We start from the raw sequence: 20855 nt of genomic DNA on the forward strand, positions 1-20855 counted from the left end.
CGTGTCAAGGTCTTTGGGATAATGGTGATGGCCGGCACACTGCCATGTTGAAGTTGTGGTACAGTTGTTCAATAAAATGGCACAGGAGTCAATGCGTGCACGTCTTGCAATATCCAGTGCCATAGTCTTGAATGGACTGTCTGAGTTTGCATACAGGGTCAATAAAATGGCTCTGGAGTCATCCATCCCAGCTTTTGGACAGAGGAGCACATCCACCATTATATAAGGTAGAAGCTGCCACTAAATGGAAGAAGCCTGAAGAAATTGATAGTGTATTAAGTAAGGTGCCATTTTCAGGCAGTTTTGCATTAGATTTATCAGAATCTCTGTAGTTTGGTAAAGCTGTCAATTATGAGATTGTAGTCCTTGTTCTCACCACCTAATTAGCAGACACTCTAGCTGGACAAGTTGCTTAATACATAAAGCTGGTGTAGGAAGAAGGAAAAAAAGAAAAAAAAAAAAAAAAGCCCACTTAGGTTAAGAGTTAAATTTATGACATCCTAGTACAGAAAGGAAATGGCAAATCGATTTGCTTTGAGCCACAAAAATTTACTTATTGAATTACTCCATTTAGTGTTTAATTTTTTTGGTTACACTGAACTTACAACTGCTTATTCTGCCTTTCTACCCTATTGATTCATTTTTATTAGGTCTATGACATCACATGACAAAAATCATCCTGTTTCTATATGGACCTTTGATTCATCTAGTATGTCTTTGTTGCACGAGTCCTCACTAAAACTACAATCCTGCTCAATGATAAAAGGAAATGGGGAGAAAAAAAAAAAAAAAAAAAAAAGTGTATTTGCATTTGTGATGACTCAAGCAGGGAAGAGACTGTTTCTACATAGAACTTGGAAGGATAAAATTACTGTCATGTGATGGACCTCATGGAACAGGATGGGTTGAAGGGCAAAAAGAGCAATTGTAAGTACATAGCATGATATAATTGAGAATAGCATAATAACCTTAGATGTGATTGATCTTGAAACAATACTCCATATTTTGAGTTATGTCCTAAAATGCACAAGTCATTTAGACAAGCTTGTACACATTTGGTGGCCAAGTGTGTACCAAAGCACATAAGGTCTTGTCAGTTGCCTAGATAAGCCAAAGACTAGTCAGACATGTTTGTTAGGCCCTATGCTTTTATAGAGTAAGCTTTAGACAGGAGACTAGAAATATGAAGTTGATTAAAGACATGCGACAAGGTTCTGAAAAGTCTGTTTTATTCAAGGATTCAGTGTGGACACAACACATTTATTGTGCCTTTTATACAGATAAATCCCCAGCAGATACACAGACAGGAGTATACCAACAGCAGCCGCTCCTGCTTGTAGCCAAGCCATGAGAACTTCAGAATCAAGACGGCCTATGAGAAGAAACATATACTGAGTATTTGAGATCAGACAGCCAATAGACGATGTAACCTGGACTGATAAGAGCCTAATTTATTGAGACCTAGGATTGGTTCCGAAAGCCAAGGCTGGACTCTTCCAACGTCAACCATCTTCTGATATCCATGATACAATTGTTTTGTTTTAAATCTCTGAAAGATTTAGTTAAATATTTGGGACATTAAAAGCCAAGTTTTTTGGCATAGACTACTTTATGAATTGGGGCCTTAGCATCAAAAGTTGCTAGGTTCCTTCACGATGAAGGTAGTCTTCTCAAGTTGGAGTACAGGGAGGTTGACATGTTACCAATGTCTATGCCCAACCAATACACATGTCAGGGAATACCCCTTACATAGTTGTTATGTGATGCAATAGATTAAGCCTAGTATGTAGCTCCTTACCTTCCTCCTCATGGAGCAACTTCTCCATTTCCGTTAGTTTAGTGTTAAACACAATCGGCCCATTGGAAGTCACTGTTATATCCGACCCCCATGTGTCAACCATTCTTTCTGCAAGACAAGTCTGAAAGTTAGGCCCACAAGATGTGCAGAACGTCAAATAACAGATTCCAGAAGATGAGGCCCCTCAATACCAAGACAGTAGTTGAGTGTAACTCAATTTCCACCTACTTTTTCTTCTGGCACAGTTGATGGAGCACGATTCTGTGGCAGATGGCACACACACTGACGCACTGCAGTGGAAGAACACCTGTAGGACCACAGAGAAGTCACCAACTGAGGTTTGTTACAGCTCAGACCTACTATACTCTACTGCATGGCAAGTCTCTAATTGTGTTGAGGATTGTCTGACTGTTGGGATTTGGCAGGAGATTTTTTTTTTTTAGCCCCAATTGACACTTCCTGCTTGAGTAGTAGACAAGGCCCAATATCAAATCAAGAGTGGGTAAATATCCTGTAGTATGTATACAACATGGTTTTTGGATAAGACTTTAAATACGTATCAGCAAGAGAGTCCCAACACCTGAAGTCATAGTAGGTCAGACCCTCAAAAGCTAAGCACACCACTGTGTCCAGTATGAAGCTTCTTAATTGATGCAGATTTTAAATGGTACACCCCCCTACCCCCCCTCCCCGCCCCCCCCCCTCACTTGCCATATGCCCGATTGTTTGTTTTAGGAATCATTGCCAAGGGGACCCACCAACCCTGCTGTCTAACAGTGGCTGGAAATGTGCCGCCCTTACAAGTCACCCAAGTAGGAGAGTCAGCTGAACTTCTAGCTGCTCAATACAATAAGGTGTCCTTTAGCTGGAAAAAAAAAAAAAAAAAAAAAATGAAATGAGACCAGTCGTGTGATTCTCACAAGACTTTGCAATCTCCTTTACAGATTAGTGTGGCAGTGGACCATATATAAGCAAGACGCTTACCAGTCCAGAAAGAGCAGTTTGGGTGTTTGCATCCACAAAGGTGAATGCATTAACGATGAAGCGCTTGTAGTGTGTTGGAAAAGTCATGCTCTGTGAAGAGACTACAGGAACCAGCTCCGTCAGATAGTTGTCACCCTGAAAAGGGCAGCTGAGGAGGGAGAACACTATGCATTACATCATGGAAGTCCTCAACAGGACAAGGATTTTATCCTTAGTTTAACCCTTACCTGTTAGACAAGATAGGCCACTGAGGACTGTCAGTAGGCACAGGAGAATTGGTGGCCCAACAGTTGTTCAACACCAGAACCAGGCTGGGATCAGTCCTCTGCAGTATCCGAACTTCTGTGTGCACAGGATCCCTTAAGACTCGTTCGATGGGATACTCTCGTTCAGTGTAATATGAAGTATATTGCTGATCTGCAAGACATTGATGGGTGATTGCTTCTCATTAAAACAAGATCATAAGATCCATCATCTGTCATGAGCCAAAACTCATACAGTCTACAGACCCAAGGCTTTCATTGATTAACCAACTGGGACAAGCCTTGTCCTAACTAAATGGCATTTTTTGCAAGACTTCTGCGCACTACTCTACTTGTTCTGTAATATTAATTGTTTGACACCATATCATGGGTTTAAGTATTAATAGAAAAGCTTACCTTTGGCTATTCTCATTTCCAAAAGAAGAGGTCCAGAGGTGGACACAGGAAGAGGTGGTGGGAGCGTCAAAACTTCAACCTGCAGAGGTATGACTCCAGTATGTCCATAGTTGCAGCGTACGGTCACCCTGTATTAAAGAGTATATTAGTAAAAGTCTGTAGAAAATCTTATCCATTAGATTAGAGTTGTACTTTACTACCTCATGTTACTGTCTCTAGTGATAGAGGCCCTCTGCCAGGTGAGTACACGGTTGGTTGCCACAAAAGTGCGTTCATATACCAATGACTCGGCCACCTGTAAAACCAGATGGTACCAAGTTATAGAGGAGTATCAGTTGCTGCAGGTAGAGCAAGGCAGGCTTGACTTTATGCAGTTGATCGGATTAACTTTTTTTGCTCACCTGGTTTGCACCTCCACAGGAAAGGGGTAACTGGAACCCAATGAATGATGCAGTTGTGGCCACTCTCAGCTCTGGGCAGGAGGCAGAGTCCACATCCATAATGTTAACAGAGTCCAAAATTAAGGAAGGTACAGTCAGGTCTTTTGAAATGGCAACCACCATCTTGTTTTCAGCATTGCAATAAGCCGTCACTGCACAGGAAGTCAAATGGTTAATATGGAAATAAGCATCACGGGCGAGACAAGAATTTTAGCCTTTCATACGTATAAAGTCATTAATACCTGGAAAGATGGTTGGCACTTACACAAGTAATGTGAAAGACTGGAAGTTTAGCACAGTACTACTATTGGCCATAATTCTGTTTTGAGACCCAAGGCCAGTTAACCAGTGAGATCATAAGACTGGATGATCCCATAGGGGCATTTGCGAAGCCAGGTGAGCTTGTGTCTTATGAGAATCCCATCAATGGCGTATCTCCAGCATATCAACGCATTTGGAAACCCAAAAAGTGCACAAGCCAAATTGACACTCCTCAACAACCAGTTTGGCTCCCCATTCGAGTGTTGGCTAAACCATTGATAATTGTCTACTGTAGGGGCCCCTCCCCCAGCATTAGGGCAAGGCAGACTAGCCATTTGCCTAGGGCCCCCCACTCCCTCAGCCAGTGGTGTGCTGCCAATGGCGGGTGCTGCCAATGGCAGCAGACCACATGGCTGCCCTGGTGCCAGCACTGGACCCCACATTCAACTGTATTAGCATTCTAGCATGGCCTTAACATGAAATGTTGATAACACCTAATGGTTTAAGCAACACTGCAGTCCCATGCAAGATATATAAAACACTACAGCCGTCATGTCAAACTCAGCTTTGCTATATCAGGACCATGTAGATGTAGCTTTATATGGGACTATGTGCAGTTAAACTTACGCTTTTTCCCATAGTAGCAGCGCAGCCGGTCATACTGAGAAAAGCAGCATCCAAGTCCTTCACAGAGATCTCTAGAGACGGAGTCATTGGCGCACGGCAGACGGTCGGCTGGCTGAACTGAAGCACAGTCACTTGGGCTTGGAGCATCCATAGCTATGGGGAAGAGAAGGCCAGAAGAGTTACTGGATCACTAATGATTTACTTGGCCTTTTAGTCCAAGACTGAGTTCATGGTGTTCTTTGGAGAATGGCTTAATCCCAAGAAATGGGCAGTAAGATTTAGTCAAGACTAAGTGTTGTTGACTGCCTCCAGTAGGTCCATACTGCCAAAAGTGATGCACACCAACTGACTACAGTGGTGCAGACAATGCCCTGCCATTTACAGCATATGCTCATCTTTTTTTGGTGGGGGAGAAGACAGTCAGATCCTACACAGAAATGGTGCAAGTTATGATGGTAGGCCACAACTTTTGTTAAATTTCTGCTGGTGTCCAAGTTTAAAGAAAGCTGGGATTGGGGGCACACAGCATCTGTCATCCATGCACGCTCCAATAAGTGAAGTTGAACGAAATGCCGAGTTGGTACAGTACTTTGCCCTGGTATTTAACCTTGAGGGAGTTACAGAGATGAGTGGACATTTCCTAGCAGGGATTATTTCTTAAGAGAGATAGTGGATAGGAGGAAAGACCTCAAGAAGGTGCATTGAGCTGCTTGGCCATGACAAGGGTATATTAAATGTTCGTGCTTCATTTGAATAGCCATTGGACCATGACAAACCCCGTTTATAAAGGAAGGTAGCAACAAGTCACAGGATTTAAGTCCTGTTAACACCATAGACATTTACCTAGGAGAATGGGGCACATCAGGTCCTTCTTGCGATACTGGGATTTTCCATCCTGGAAGACCTCTTCTAGAGTGATGGTCATTACATAGTTGTCATTCTGCAATTAATAAAGTAAACGAATTGCCTCATTATGCAAGAGGACTACTACTACTTTGGTAGTCCTTCCATATAGATAAAAAGGTCTTCATAGGACGCAAGCTTCATGTCTGTTACATAGAAATAACTGTACAAGTTTGGTGACAGTAAGTAACCTTGCAAATTGCCTCTTCTGAGAAGAGAACTTAACTCTATAGGGCCACCTGTCGGAAGTAGCGATCCTACAAGTCACAATCAACCCTTTAACGAGTCGTGCAATATGACTTAGGATAAAAGCCAAATCAGTATCTCAATTCGCAGACACGGTGTTTCGGGCTGTTGGCCCTCGTCAGTGCAAAGCATGAGAACTCAGTAACCTTGTCATACATCTAGAAATCTATCCTCCTGGGTGGATAAGTCACATCAGTTGCTGCTTATAAAAGTCTATGGAGAAGCTGGAAGCAAACAGTTCACTGAAGTCAATATCCAGTTACGGTTTATATAATGTTCTTCTTTCCCTTTTTCAGCTTACCTCCTCTCGCACATAACAGCCACGAAATGTAGAGCCGAGCGCCATTGAGCCATCAGATTTCTGTCCAAGCCAGGTGCCACAAGCGGAATCATTGTGAAAGTAATGAGACTTTCCATTCTTGTCTATAAGAAAGGCAAGCGATATATGACATTACTGGCATGCCAACATGAAGTGTTATCACCACATTTGTGTAAAGGTGTTATCCAGGCCATCCTCAGGATCATTATACAAGGGAGAAATGCTTTACTGGGAACCCATCACCTTCAGAAGCAGCAGCTACAGGAAGAAAATGGAAGAGTTATTCTCCCTGTAGCTGCTTGTTCCCCAGGTACCACTTATTATACAATGAGCACACTGCAGTCACTACACAATGCTCTGCAGTGCTGGCTGTCAGTGCCAGGGAGAGATTACAGCCAGGATTACTGAGCATTGTAGGGAGATATCAGTCACTACACATTGTATTAGGAGCAGCTACAGGGAGAGCTTAACCCTTTTAAGCACAGCCAATTTTTATTTTTTCCCCTTCTTCGAAGACCCAACTGTTATTTTTTACCAATATAGCTGTGAGAGGGCTTTTCTCTACAGGATAAGCTGTAAAATATATATATATATATATATATATATATATATATATATATATATATATATATATATATACACACACACACACACACGTCATCACCATTTTTCAGAGACCCACCCACAGCATTTTTGCTTGAGATTTGGGGCAGGGATGGCTTAGTTTTCTGGAATCTGACAGTTTTGTTAAACCTATTTACACCCCAAAAATGGTTTTATTGCCACAGTATGGCACTGAGGCAGAAAAAAACCCACATAATTGACATTTGAGCTTATGCTATGCCAATTAGGTAATTTTATACATCTGATGCAGCAATACTAAGCGTGTTTTTTTATTATTTATTCTCTTTTTTTAATATATAGGAGGCAAAAGGGTGGAAATTTGAACTTTTTTTGAAACTTAAGCTTTTTACTGCAATCATCCAATGGCAATACACAACACTACTATGCAGAGCAGAAATCATGGTCCCTAGAGGACAAAACCAGTCTGACCTGGCAATCCCAACAGCTGTTACAGGCACAGGATTACTGGTTTACTCAGCCATCATGTAAAAATGCAACCTCAGCATGCAAGCACACAACACCATAGTAAACATACATCATTTTGCCTGAAGGTGATAGAAGGTTCACAGGAAAAAAACAAAACCAAAAAAAAACCACTCATGTCCAAGAGTCATCCACAGCAACCACATACAGGGCAAAAATAAAGTAAAGGCTGCACTGTGATTGATCATTATTATCAGCCCAGCTTCCTACAAACCACCATGACTTCTATGGGCAACATTCCCACACATTATGGCACTTACCAATCACAGCCAAGGCAAATACTGCATCCCCAAGCAAGGAAGGGAGAGAAAACTCCATGGCATCAGCTCCACACTGCAGATGTGATGGCTCATTCCAAAAGTCCTGCACTGCACCCACTGGTGACCCCAGACCAGAGGCCCAAAGGGCAACTACAAGCCCAAACCACACTCTACACAAGCCCATCTTGTCAGCAGCTGCCTGTATCACCAGCCACCATAGTCCAGGGTTTTATACAATGTGAACACACCAGAGCATCTCTGATAGGACAAGAAATTAAGTGGCATCAGGTGCAGGGCGGACCCCCAATGTTCATTAGTGACCTCTATGATCAGCTTAACCCCTTCATAGTTTACACATGCAGCTGTAGTTTACATGAGACTATTTTTAAAAAAATGTCAAAAGATGTCATCATTATAGCAAAGGATTCTTGCAGCAGCAAACTATGGAAAATCCTACCCCAAGGGGCAATAATGGTAAGAATCTGAAAACAAATGGGATTTTGGTATTTTCCAACATAGCGGTCTCCGTATGGCTGAGATGTGGCTGTGATAATGCAAGAGATGGGCATAGGTGCGCAGATTTCAAATGCACTGTGTAAAAATGTATTTTATTAGGTCGGGGATGCACGGCAAGTTGGGCTATGATATACAAGTCACGGGACCAGAGATCGCCGGATGCTGCTACATTGCAGCACAATGCAAGTGTGCGGGGGGTGGAATTGTCACCCGCAAGGTGATGCGACACTGCACCTAGCCGGGGGAACTGTGTCCTTAGTTTGCTAGTGCCAGGTTCTTTTTTTCACTGATTGCCCTCATACCTATAAGGCCACGTTCACACATTCAGTATTTGGTCAGTTTTTTACCTCAGTATTTGAAAGCCAAAACCAGGAGTGGGTGAGAAATAGAGAAGTGGTAACTTGTTTCTGTTATACTTTTCCTCTGATTGTTCCTCTCCTGGTTTTGGCTTATACATACTGAGGTAAAACATACTGAAGGTGTGAACATGGCCTATGGGTCAGCGAAAAAATTGGAGAGCTCGGCACATTTGTGTGCTTGTCCATTTTTCACTGACTAATAGAAGAAGCTAGAGAAACATTTTTTTCCCTCAGAGAAAAAAATTATTAAATTGACCAAACTCTGATGAAATTCTGATGAAACTTGTTCCATTTTTCTCATACGTGAAAAACCTGACATCTTAATGAGCCCAAAGTTGGCACATAACAGGATTTTGGAGAAAACCATTCTGACATGTTTTAACAAAAAGCTTTTCTGTCAGACCTTATTCACACGTCAGTATTTTTGCATCAGTATTTCATCAGTATTTTGTTGTTTGCCAAAACCAGGTGAGTCTCCATACACAAAACAAGTGTCAATCTTTCAATTACAGTTTTTCTCTGTTCAATCCGTCCTGGTTGTGGCATACAAAGGGCAGGTGCAGACGACCGTATGATCTCCCTCCCAGAAAAACGGTCCGATAATGATAATCACTGTGATCAGAGTTTGATCAGACTGGAAACCATGTTTTTCAGAGGTGAAGAAAAAAAATGTGAAAATCGGATTGCACTTGGATGTGCAGTCCAATTTTTTCCACGGATCCATAAACATGAATGGTTGAGTGTCATCCAATTCTCGGAGGCAAATTGTGCATGTTAGGATTTTTTTCCTCGGACCGAGGAAAATATTAAATATGAGCACAGCCTCATTGAATAACATTGCTCGGAGTGTGATCTGATTATTTTGATGGATCGCGCTCAGACCAAAACTACGTTCATCTGCAGGAGCGAAATCACTGATGGAATATACTGACCAAAAACTGTTGTGTGAATAAGCCTTTTGGCCAATATTCACAGGTAGCGTAACTGCGGCGTTTTTTCCTGCTGCTTTTTATCTGCACATTTTCTGCAGAAAATGTGCAGATAAAATGTTTTCACCAAATTACGTAATAACAATCTGCTCTGATTATTGCATTTTTTGTGTGTTTTCCCCTTTATTTGATGCATTTTTAGTACAGATTTTAGAATTCTGAACTTATAAACCGGGGAAAATTTTGTGGATATCCTTTGCGCTACTGTGCAATTAAACATCCAGGCAGGTAGAAGATAAAACTTGATGATTTATTCAGATTCTCAACGCATTTCGAAGTACAAAGCCTTCTTCCTCAGTAGATGACATAGATCTATCACTGTATGATGGCTAGAATGAGTAACATACATTATTAGTTTATGATAGCAAGTGGGGAACATTATCACTGCTGTAATATAATTTAGTTTTTAGGAGACTGTTTTCCGTGGGGGGAATAAAACGGTCCTATTACTGTGCAGGGAGGCACTATGTCGCCTTTTTTCATCATCTGGCATAGTGTAGAAGTTGGGGATTAAGTGAGGAATGTGCTCTACAAGAGATCAGCTATAAATGACTGTTATTTCCTGTATGCAAATTGACTCTTCAGAGAGAAAGAGGACTTAAACTCTATAGTGCCACCTGTTGGAAGTAGCAATCCTACAGGTCACAATCAACCCTTTAACGAGTCATACAATATTGCTTATTTCCTGCAGAGGCAAGTCCTGGCAGGAAGAAGTGATGGTGGTTTGTGCCAGATAAAGAAGATAAGTGAAGATGGAAAACTTCACCTAGAGACATCACCGGTGTGTCAGTGAATTACATGTACATGCACACTATACACTATATACAGAGCTCCTGTGTATAATGTCACTGGTAATCACTGCATTACCTGTACACTGTACACTATATACAGAGCTCCTGTGTATAATGTCACCGGTGATCACTGTATTACCTGTACACTATACACTATCTACAGAGCTCCTATGTATAACGTCACTGGTGATCCCTGTATTACCTGTACACTATACACTATATACAGAGCTCTGGTGTATAATGTCACTGGTGATCCCTATATTACCTGTACGCTGACACTATATACAGAGCTCCAGTGTATAATGTCACCGGTGATCCCTGTATTACCTGTACACTATATACACAGATCCTGTGTATAATGTCCCTGGTGATCCTTGTATTACCTGTAAACTGGATACAAAGCTCTTGTGTATAATGTCACTGGTGATCCCTGTATTACCTGTACACTATACAATCCTGTATATAATGTCACTGGTGGTAATAATGGTATTGTTAGTATTGTAATTTTTATTAATGATCAGTATTGTAGTATTCGGTCACTATGTGGTTGTGATCTGGTCTTGGTGTGGCTGTAATTAAATAATAATAATCTTTACTTTTATATAGCGCTAACATATTCCGCAGCGCTTTACAGACATTATCATCACTGTTCCCAATGAGGCTCACAATCTAAATTCCCTATCAGTGTGCCTTTTGGAATGTGGGAGGAAACCAGAGAACCCGGAGGAAACCCACGCAAACACGAGGAGAACATACAAACTCCTTGTAGATGTAGTCCTTGGTGGGATTTGAACCCAGGACTCCAGCCACTGTGCTGCCCAGTATTTCTCCTTTGTATGTGGTATTGTTTGGTCACTATGTGATGGTAATATGTGGTCTGGTCATGGTGTGGCGGTATTTGTTCCTTGTGTGTGGTAGTATATGGTCTGGTGATGGTGTGTCAGTATTTATTCTTTTCATATGGTAATATGTGGTCTGGTCACCGTGTGGTGGTATTTGTCCCTATTATGTGGTATTATTTGATCATTATGTGGTGGAATATGTAGTTCAATCATGGTGTAGCAGTATTTCTCCCTTGTATGTGGGATTATTATATCTTCTTTTGTCTAAAGAGCACCTTTAATACAAACTACAGTAATTGTACATCCCAGCTATGGTGGCGCACAGTAGATGTACAGGAGCCACCTGTGTTTTACAGTCGATGTTCCACTGCAACGGTGATAACTGCTAACAGGTATTTGCATATAGTTGTAGGGTGGGCACTTAGAGTCAATTCCCACTGTGGGCCCCAGACACCCCAGTCCAACCCTGCACATACTCATTAGCAAAAGTTCATCTCAATATTTTGTTATATATCCTTTGTTGGCAGTGACAGTGGTCAAACGGTTTCTGAAAGTCTTCACAAGGTTGGCACACACTGTTGGTGGTATGTTGGCCCATTCATCCATGCAGATCTCCTCTAGAGCAGTGATGTTTTGGGCCGGTCACTAGGCAACACAGACTTTCAACTCCCTCCAAAGGTTTTCTATGGGGTTGAGATCTGGAGACTGGCTAGGCCACTCCAGGACCTTCATATGCTTCTTGCGAAGCCACTTCTTCGTTGCCCTGGCATTGTGCTTGGGATCATTATCATGCTGAAAGACCCATCCATGTTTCATCTTCAATGCCCTTGCTGATGGATGGAGGTTTGCACTCAAAATATCACTATACAGGACCCAATTCATTCTTTCATGTACGCAGATCAGTCATCCTGGTCCCTTTGCAGAGAAACAGCCCCAAAGCATGATGTTGCCACCCCCATGCTTCACAGTAGGTATGGTGTTCTTTGGATGTAACTCAGCATTCTGTCTCCTCCAAACACAACAAGCTTTGTTTCTACCAAACAGTTCTACTTTGGTTTCATCAGACCATATGACATTCTCCCAATACTCTTCTGGATAATCCAAATGCTCTCTAGCAAACTTCAGACGGGCCCGGACATGTACTGGTTTAAGCAGGGTGACACGTCTGGCACTGCAGGATCTGAGTCACTGGTGGTGTAGTGTGTTACTGATAGTAGCCTTTGTTACGGAGGTCCCAGCTCTATGCAGGTCATTCATTAGGTCCCCTCTTGCAGTTCTGGGTTTCGTTTATGGACTGTCTTGATTCCTGGCTGCGACCCGGAGGATACCGTGTACTTTGTGAGTTTCTGGACAATAAAATACGTTTTTAATTAACTTTCCTGGGTCACTGCCTGTCTGTCACACTGCACCAACCCTGCTGTACTACAATATATATACACTCCCTGACAGAAGTTATGTCGCTTATCCATGTTATGTAAATAAAAGCTTATAACCTGACGTTAAATTCATCCATTGGTTGTATAAATTATTCTTTTGAAAGCTGAAACCCTCCGAAATGTGGTTTAGGTTAAGGATACTTTCACACTATTGTTAACTGCAATCCGTCACAATGCGTCGTTTTGCAGAAAAAACGCATCCTGCAAAAGTGCTTGCAGGATGCGTTTTTTCCCCATAGACTAACATTAAGCGACGTATTGCGACGGATTGACACACGTCGCAACCGTCGTGCGACGGTTGCGCCGTGCTGTGGCGGACCGTCGGCACAAAAAAACGCTACATGTAACGTTTTTTGCCCCCGACGGTCCGCTTTTTCCGACCGCGCATGCGCGGCCGGAACTCCGCCCCCACCTCCCCGCACTTCCCCGCACCTCACAATGGGGCAGCGGATGCGCTGGAAAAATGCATCCGCTGCCCCCGTTGTGCGGCGTATACAATGCTAGCGTCGGTAACCTCGGCCCGACGCACTGCGATGGGCTGAGCCCGACGCTAGTGTGAAAGTAGCCTAATATTGGTGAATGAAGTTGTGGTGCTATTAGAGTCATATTTAATATTTTGTGTGACTTTCATGAGCTTGAAGGACTGCATCCATGCGGTTCAACAATGATTCATACAATTTATTAATGAAGTCATCAGGAATACCAAAGAAAGCAGTCTTATATGCCTCCCAGAGTTCATCTAGATTCTTCAGTTTTGTCTTCCAAGCTTCCTCTTTCATCATTCATTGATATTGCCTTCCACCTTGCAAATTTTTCGCACACCCCCATACTGAATGTAACCCCAGACCATGATCTTTCCACCACCAAATTTAACTGCTTTCTGGGTGTATTTTGGATCCATACGGGCTCCAGTAGGTCTCCTGCAGTATTTGCGGTGGCTGTGGTGTAATTCTACTGAAGATTCATCAGAGAAATCCACCTTCTGCCACTTTTCCAGCGTCCATCTGTTTAGCAGGCTGTGGGACTTTGCAAATGCCACGTTTTTTTATTTGCCTTTTGTTTAGAGCTGGCTTCTGGGCACTGATTTGACCATGGAGGCAGAGGCGTAGCTAGAGCTTTGGCCGCCCGGGGCTGTTCCCGAGTTTGGCGCCCCCCCCCTCTATAATACTATCTACAAGGCACAAATACCGCCACACCATGACCAGATGACATATTACCACCACAGTGATCGAATAATATCAAATACAAGGAACAAATACCAAAACATCATGACCAGACCACATATTACCACCACATAGTGACTGAATACTATAGTACTGATCAATAATAAAAAAAAACACAATACTATCACCATAAGTGCCATTATACACAGCAGATCTGTACTTAGTATGCAGTGTCTGTGTACAGATAATACAGTGATCACCAGTGACATCATACACAGGAGCTCTGTATATAGTGTATAGGTAATCCAGTGATCACCAGTGACATTATACACAGGAGCTCTGTATATAGTGTATAGGTAATACAGTGATCACCAGTGACATTATACACAGGACCTCTGTATATAGTATACAGTGTATAGTGTCAGTGTATAGGTAACACACTGACTCACCAGTGACGTCTCTAGGTGAAGTCCTTCATCTTTCATCCCGCACAGACCGCCATCACTTCATCCAGCCAGGACTCGTCTCTGCAGGAAATAACACAGTTATCTCGAGTTCCACTTGCAGAACACATTACTTAATTTTCCCAACTTTTACATTACACCACACGAAGAAGGCGACATAGTGTCACTGTACACATTAATAGGACCGCCCCTCCATTTAAAACAGTGTACTCAAAAAATAAAATAAATACATCACTGCAGTAATAATATCCCTTAATTAGCCCCTATGGTAATAATATTCGCCATCCTAGCCCCTGTGTGTCTCATTCCTGGCGTCAGCCATATGTTCTCCCATCCTGCCCTAATGAGTATCCATCCTGCCCCATATGATCTTCCCATCCTGCCCCATCTGTCTCCATCGTATCCATCCTGCCCCATGATCCTGCCCCATCTGTCTCCAATCCTGCCTCCAGTGTCTCCAGTCATGCCGCCATGTCTGTCATCCTGCCCCCTGTGTCTCCAATCATGCCCCGTTTCTCCATTCTGCCCCTGTGTCCAGCAATCTGCCCCTGTGTCCAGCTTTCTGCCCCTGTGCCCAGCTTTCTGCCCCCCTGTGTCCAGCTTTCTGCCCCCTTGTGTCCAGCTTTCTGCCCCCCTGTGTCCAGCTTTCTGCCCCCCTGTGTCCAGCTTTCTGCCCCCGTGTCCAGCTTTCTGCCCCCCTGTGTCCAGCTTTCTGCCCCCCTGTGTCCAGCTTTCTGCCCCCCTGTGTCCAGCTTTCTGCCCCCGTGTCCAGCTTTCTGCCCCCGTGTCCAGCTTTCTGCCCCCCTGTGTCCAGCTTTCTGCCCCCCTGTGTCCAGCTTTCTGCCCCCGTGTCCAGCTTTCTGCCCCCCTGTGTCCAGCTTTCTGCCCCCCTGTGTCCAGCTTTCTGCCCCCGTGTCCAGCTTTCTGCCCCCGTGTCCAGCTTTCTGCCCCCCTGTGTCCAGCTTTCTGCCCCCCTGTGTCCAGCTTTCTGCCCCCGTGTCCAGCTTTCTGACCCCCTGTGTCCAGCTTTCTGCCCCCCCTGTGTCCAGCTTTCTGCCCCCCTGTGTCCAGCTTTCTGCCCCCCTGTGTCCAGCTTTCTGCCCCAGCGTCCAGCGTTTTGCCCGTGTCCAGCGTTCTGCCCCCGTGTCCAGCTTTCTGCCCCCGTGTCCAGCTTTCTGCCCCAGCGTCCAGCTTTCTGCCCCAGCGTCCAGCGTTCTGCCCCCGTGTCCAGCTTTCTGCCCCAGTGTCCAGCGTTCTGCCCCAGCGTCCAGCGTTCTGCCCCAGCGTCCAGCGTTCTGCCCCTGTGTCCAGCTTTCTGCCCCCCTGTGTCCAGCTTTCTGCCCCCCTGTGTCCAGCTTTCTGCCCCCCTGTGTCCAGCTTTGTGCCCCCCTGTGTCCAGCTTTGTGCCCCCCTGTGTCCAGCTTTGTGCCCCCCTGTGTCCAGCTTTGTGCCCCAGTGTCCAGCTTTCTGCCCCCGTGTCCAGCTTTCTGCCCCCGTGTCCAGCTTTCTGCCCCCATGTCCAGCTTTCTGCCCCAGCGTCCAGCTTTCTGCCCCAGCGTCCAGCTTTCTGCCCCCGTGTCCAGCTTTCTGCCCCACCGTCCAGCTTTCTGCCCCCCTGTGTCCAGCGTTCTGCCCCAGCGTCCAGCGTTCTGCCCCAATGTCCAGCGTTCTGCCCCAGCGTCCAGCGTTCTGCCCCTGTGTCCAGCTTTCTGACCCCCTGTGTCCAGCTTTCTGACCCCCTGTGTCCAGCTTTCTGCCCTGGGCCCCCCCGATCGCCGCTCTCAATAAAAAAAAAAAAAAAAGTTCTGCTTACCTGACCGCGATCCTGCTCTCTCTGGTTATCGGTGGGGGCGGCCATCTTCCTGAGGCCGCGCGTGCGCAGGTGGAGTGCTCTGCTGCCCGGGGCTTCAGGAAAATGGCCGCGGGATGCCGCGCATGCGCAGATGGAGATCGCAGCGCCGGCGGCCATTTTTCTGAAGCCGAGATGCGAACAGGTAAATTCTGCGCCCCCCGTATTGTGCCGCCCCCCGCATTGTGCCGCCCGGGGCGGCCCACCCCCCTCGCCCCCCCCTTCCTACGCCACTGCATGGAGGCCATTTCGAGACAGAATCCTACAAACTGTTCTAGTTGACATGGGGACTTGAGGTGACCAGGCCTGTTGGAGCTCTGCTGCGGTGGAAGAGAGGCTTTCTTTGGATTTTCTAACCAACAAACGTTCCTCCTGAGCAGCTGTCTTGCAGGGTCTGCCGGACCTGGGCTTGTCAAACACATTTCCAGTCTCTTCAAATCTTTTTTTTTAATTCTTTGTACTTGACGCTGAGACACATTAAAGGTGCTAGCCACCTCTGCAGTGGATCTGGTCTTCAGCCTCTTGATAATCCAGGCTTTGGTCGCAGGGTGGATTTTTGGCATGTTGTCAGAGCTCAAGTTGCAGTTCAAGTGAAGGTCTGGGGTGCTGGGTTTCTTTTCATACACACACACTAATTGACCGATCATTTACTGAGCACACGTGAGAATGTAAACTAGGATTGGGTGCATGACAAGGTGACAAAACTTTTGTATTGCCAAAATCTGACCATTCTGTGTCCATTAACTGATCAATATTTCTGCATTGATGCCAATTTATATTATTAACCTAAACCACATTTCGGAGGGTTTCAGCTTTCAAAAGAACAATTTATACAACCAATGGATGAATTTAACGTCAGGTTATAAGCTTTGATTTACATAACATGGATAAGCGACATAACTTCTGTCAGGGTGTGTGTGTATATATATATATATATATATATATACTGCTCAAAAACATAAAGGGAACACTTAAAGAACAAAATATAACTCAAATCGAACTTCTGTAAAATCAAACTGTCCACTTAGGAAGCAATACTGATTGACAATAAATTTCACATGCTGTTGTGTAAATGGAATAGACAACAGATGGAAATTATTGGCAATTATCAAGACACCCTCAATAAAGGAGTGGTTCTGCAGGTGGGGACCACAGACCACATCTCAGTACCAATGCTTTCTGGCTGATGTTTTGGTCACTTTTGAATGTTGGTTGTGCTTTCACACTCATGGTAGCATGAGACGGACTACAAAACACACAAGTGGCTCAGGTAGTGCAGCTCATCCAGGATGGCACATCAATGCGAGCTGTGGCAAGAAGGTTTGCTGTGTCTGTCAGCGTAGTGTCCAGAGGCTGGAGGTGCTATCAGGAGACAGGCCAGTACACCAGGAGACATGGAGGGGGCCATAGGAGGGCAACAACTCAGCAGCAGGACCGCTGCCTCAGCCTCAGTGCTGACCCCAGACCGCTGCCTCAGCCTTTGTGCAAGGAGGAACAGGAGGAGCACTGCCAGAGCCCTGCAAAATGACCTCCAGCAGGCCACAAATGTGCATGTGTCTGCACAAACCATTAGAAACCGACTCCATGAGGATGGTCTGAGTGCCCGACGTCCACAGATGGGGGTTGTTCTCACAGCCCAACACCGTGCAGGACGCTTGGCATTTGCCACAGAACACCAGGATTGGCAAATTCGCCACTGGCGCCCTGTGCTCTTCACAGATGAAAGCAGGTTTACACTGAGCACATGTCACATGAGATCCTCAGACCCCTTGTCAGACCATATGCTGGTGCGGTTGGCCCTGGGTTCCTCCTAATGCAGGACAATGCCAGACCTCATGTGGCTAGAGTGTGTCAGCAGTTGCTGCAAGATGAAGGCATTGAAGCTATGGACTGGCCCGCCCATGCACCAGACACGAATCCGATTGAGCACATCTGGGAAATCATGTCTCACTTCATCCACCAACGTCACGTTGCACCACAGACTGTCCAGGAGTTGCGGGTGCTTTAGTCCAGGTCTGGGAGGAGATCCCTCAGGAGACCATCCGCTGCCTCATCAGGAGCATGCCCAGGCGTTGTACAGTAGAGAGGTCATACAGGCATGTGGAGGCCACATACAATACTGAGCATCTTTTCCTTGTCATGAGGCATTTCCACTGAAGTTGGATCAGCCTGTAATTTGATTTTACAGAGAAAAGCTCATTGCGAGCTGAAACGTTGCCTTAACATGTGGGTAAATTAAACCCTGCACGTTTTTACACTGAATAATGGAGTGCTGCCTCTTTTTTGAACTTCTATGAAAACTTGGATGATCATTGGACTGATTATCTGGGGCCTTGCTCCCGAAGATATGTATTTCTGTGCTGTTCCCTTTTCTTTATATATATATATATATATATATATATATATATATATATATATATATATATATATATATATATATATATATATATATATATATATAAAAGGCCTCCTTCATACGTCCGTGTTTAAACACGTACGTGAAAAAATAGTACTGGTGCCATCAGTGTTTTCCATCTGTGTGTCATCCATGTATCATCTGTGTGTTGGTTTTTTATCATCAGTGTTTTTCCAGTATGGATAAAGAAATAAATGGCAAAGCTTCTCTTATACTTTACAATGTTAAACATGTGCAGCACACTCACAGCATACGTACAGCACATGTACAGCACACTCATAGCATACGTACAGCACACTCACATCAAATGTACAGCACACGTACAGCACATTTACAGCACACGTACAGCACATGCACAGCACACATACAGTACACTCATAGCATATGTACAGTACATGTATAGCACACTCACAGGACACGTACAGCACATGTACAGCACATGTACAGTATATCACTCACAGCACACGTACAGCACACTCACAGCATATGTACAGCACATGTATATCACTCACAGCACATGTACAGCACACTCACAGCATACGTACAGCACATGCACAGCACGCGTATAGCACATGCACAGCACACGTACAGCACACTTACAGCATATGTACAGCACACGTACAGCACTCGCAGCATACCTACAGCACACTCACAGCATACGTACAGCACATGCACAGCACACGCACGGCACATGCACAGCACACATACAGCATACGTACAGAACAGGTACGTACACTCACAGCATACGTACAGCACATGAACAGAAAAGGTAAAGTACACTCACAGATTACATACAGCACACGTACAGCACACTCACAGCATACGTACAGCACACTCACAGCATATTGTAGTGCAGTGGTGTTGGTGCAGTGTGACAGACAGTTCAAAAAAGTTCAAAAGCAAAGTCTCTTTTAAATGGTCAGCATTCTCATAAACAGAACAAAGTAAATAGGATCTTCCGGATTGCAGCCGGGAAAACAGGTTAGTCGGTAACCCGGCCATGTTACTGTGGGCGACTGCACCGCCATGTACGCTGAGGGGTGCCAGGCCTTTTGGCTCCACTTAGGTTCTGTGTTGCTTCGCACAGATGGAGCTCTGCAGAGCCTTCTGCTCTGCGCGCTTGCAAAAAACAAACTGACACACTCAACCCTTTCCTGAAGAATTTTTCTTTACAAGGAACCTGTGGCCTTAAGCCACATGGAGAACCCAGCCGGGAAGGAAAAGGACTGCCTTACTACCATCCTGCAGTCTGTTTAAGAAATAAAAGCCCAGAGCTGGTTTTCCTAAATCTGCCTTGGACAAATAGCTTGCCCAAGATCAACACTCACTTTTATTCTGCATTGCTATCACAGCTAAGCATGGGACTGCACTCCCATGGCCTTCATATGCTTCTTTGCACTTCCTGGGGGACACATAGTGACCCTCACATATAGCACCGGTCACTGCCTCACAATATGTACAGCACACGTACAGCACTCACAGCATATGTACAGCGCACTCGCAGCATACGTACAGCACACGCACAGCACACGTACAGCACATGTACAGCACACTCACAGCATACATACAGCACATGTACAGCACATTCACAGCATACATACAGCACATGTACAGCACATTCACAGCATACATACAGCACATGTACAGCACATTCACAGCATACATACAGCACATGTACAGCACATTCACAGCATACATACAGCACATGAACAGAACAGGTATGGTACACTCACAGCATACGTACAGCACACGTACAACACACTCTCAGCATACGTACAGCACACTCACAGCACACGTACAGCGCACTCACAGCACAAATACAGCGCACAGATGGCACACGTACAGCACACAAAGAGCACACGGATAGCACACGTATGGCACATGGATAGCACATGTACAGGACACAGATGGCACACTTTAAAGCATACCTTAAAGGAGTATACTGACAGTGTCAATGTCCTGGGTAACATATCTAATGGCTATGATTTGTGCATTGTTTTTTTCACATGCTACTATAGTTGCTGCTGTGGATAAGGCTGCTGTGAATTGGGTGGTTGTTTTTGTCCCCACTGTTTAGCACTGAGCACTTTACTAATAAGATAGCCCTGTCAGCATCCTCCTCTCTTGTATTCAGCATTGAATTGGTTAATTCCAACACCATTCAGCACTACTTTATTCCAGCACACCATTCTGGGGACGGTTGATGCCCGCAGCATTGTAGTGCACTCTAAATGTTGGTAGTTTAATGTTACATCCTTTTGTTCTCCCTTTCGTCAGTTTTTTTTATTTTATGTCCTCTGTATTGACATCATCTATTTTTTTAATGGTTTTACAGTAACTATTTGATCTAAAGCCATTAGACCGACCTGGATAAAAGGGAATTTTGCCTGAGACCACGGCAGAGAGGTGATAACCTGATATTTGGA

The 20855-nt window shown here is 44.7% G+C and overlaps 1 protein-coding gene across 1 annotated transcript; it reads right to left on the bottom strand.

The window, feature by feature from the left end:
• Positions 1-1212: 1212 nt before the first annotated feature.
• LOC143776694 (zona pellucida sperm-binding protein 4-like) lies at positions 1213-7820 on the bottom strand. Its single transcript, XM_077266360.1, has 12 exons — positions 7605-7820; positions 6220-6341; positions 5613-5709; positions 4770-4922; positions 3843-4033; positions 3642-3736; positions 3442-3569; positions 3010-3199; positions 2783-2930; positions 2027-2105; positions 1799-1906; positions 1213-1372 (listed from the first exon to the last, which is right to left on the bottom strand). Exons 1-12 carry the CDS (start codon positions 7786-7788, stop codon positions 1233-1235), a joined length of 1635 nt encoding a protein of 544 aa, XP_077122475.1. The 5' UTR covers positions 7789-7820; the 3' UTR covers positions 1213-1232.
• Positions 7821-20855: the final 13035 nt, after the last annotated feature.

This window comes from Ranitomeya variabilis, chromosome 5, assembly GCF_051348905.1.
Source record: "Ranitomeya variabilis isolate aRanVar5 chromosome 5, aRanVar5.hap1, whole genome shotgun sequence".
Lineage (NCBI taxonomy): Eukaryota > Metazoa > Chordata > Amphibia > Anura > Dendrobatidae > Ranitomeya > Ranitomeya variabilis.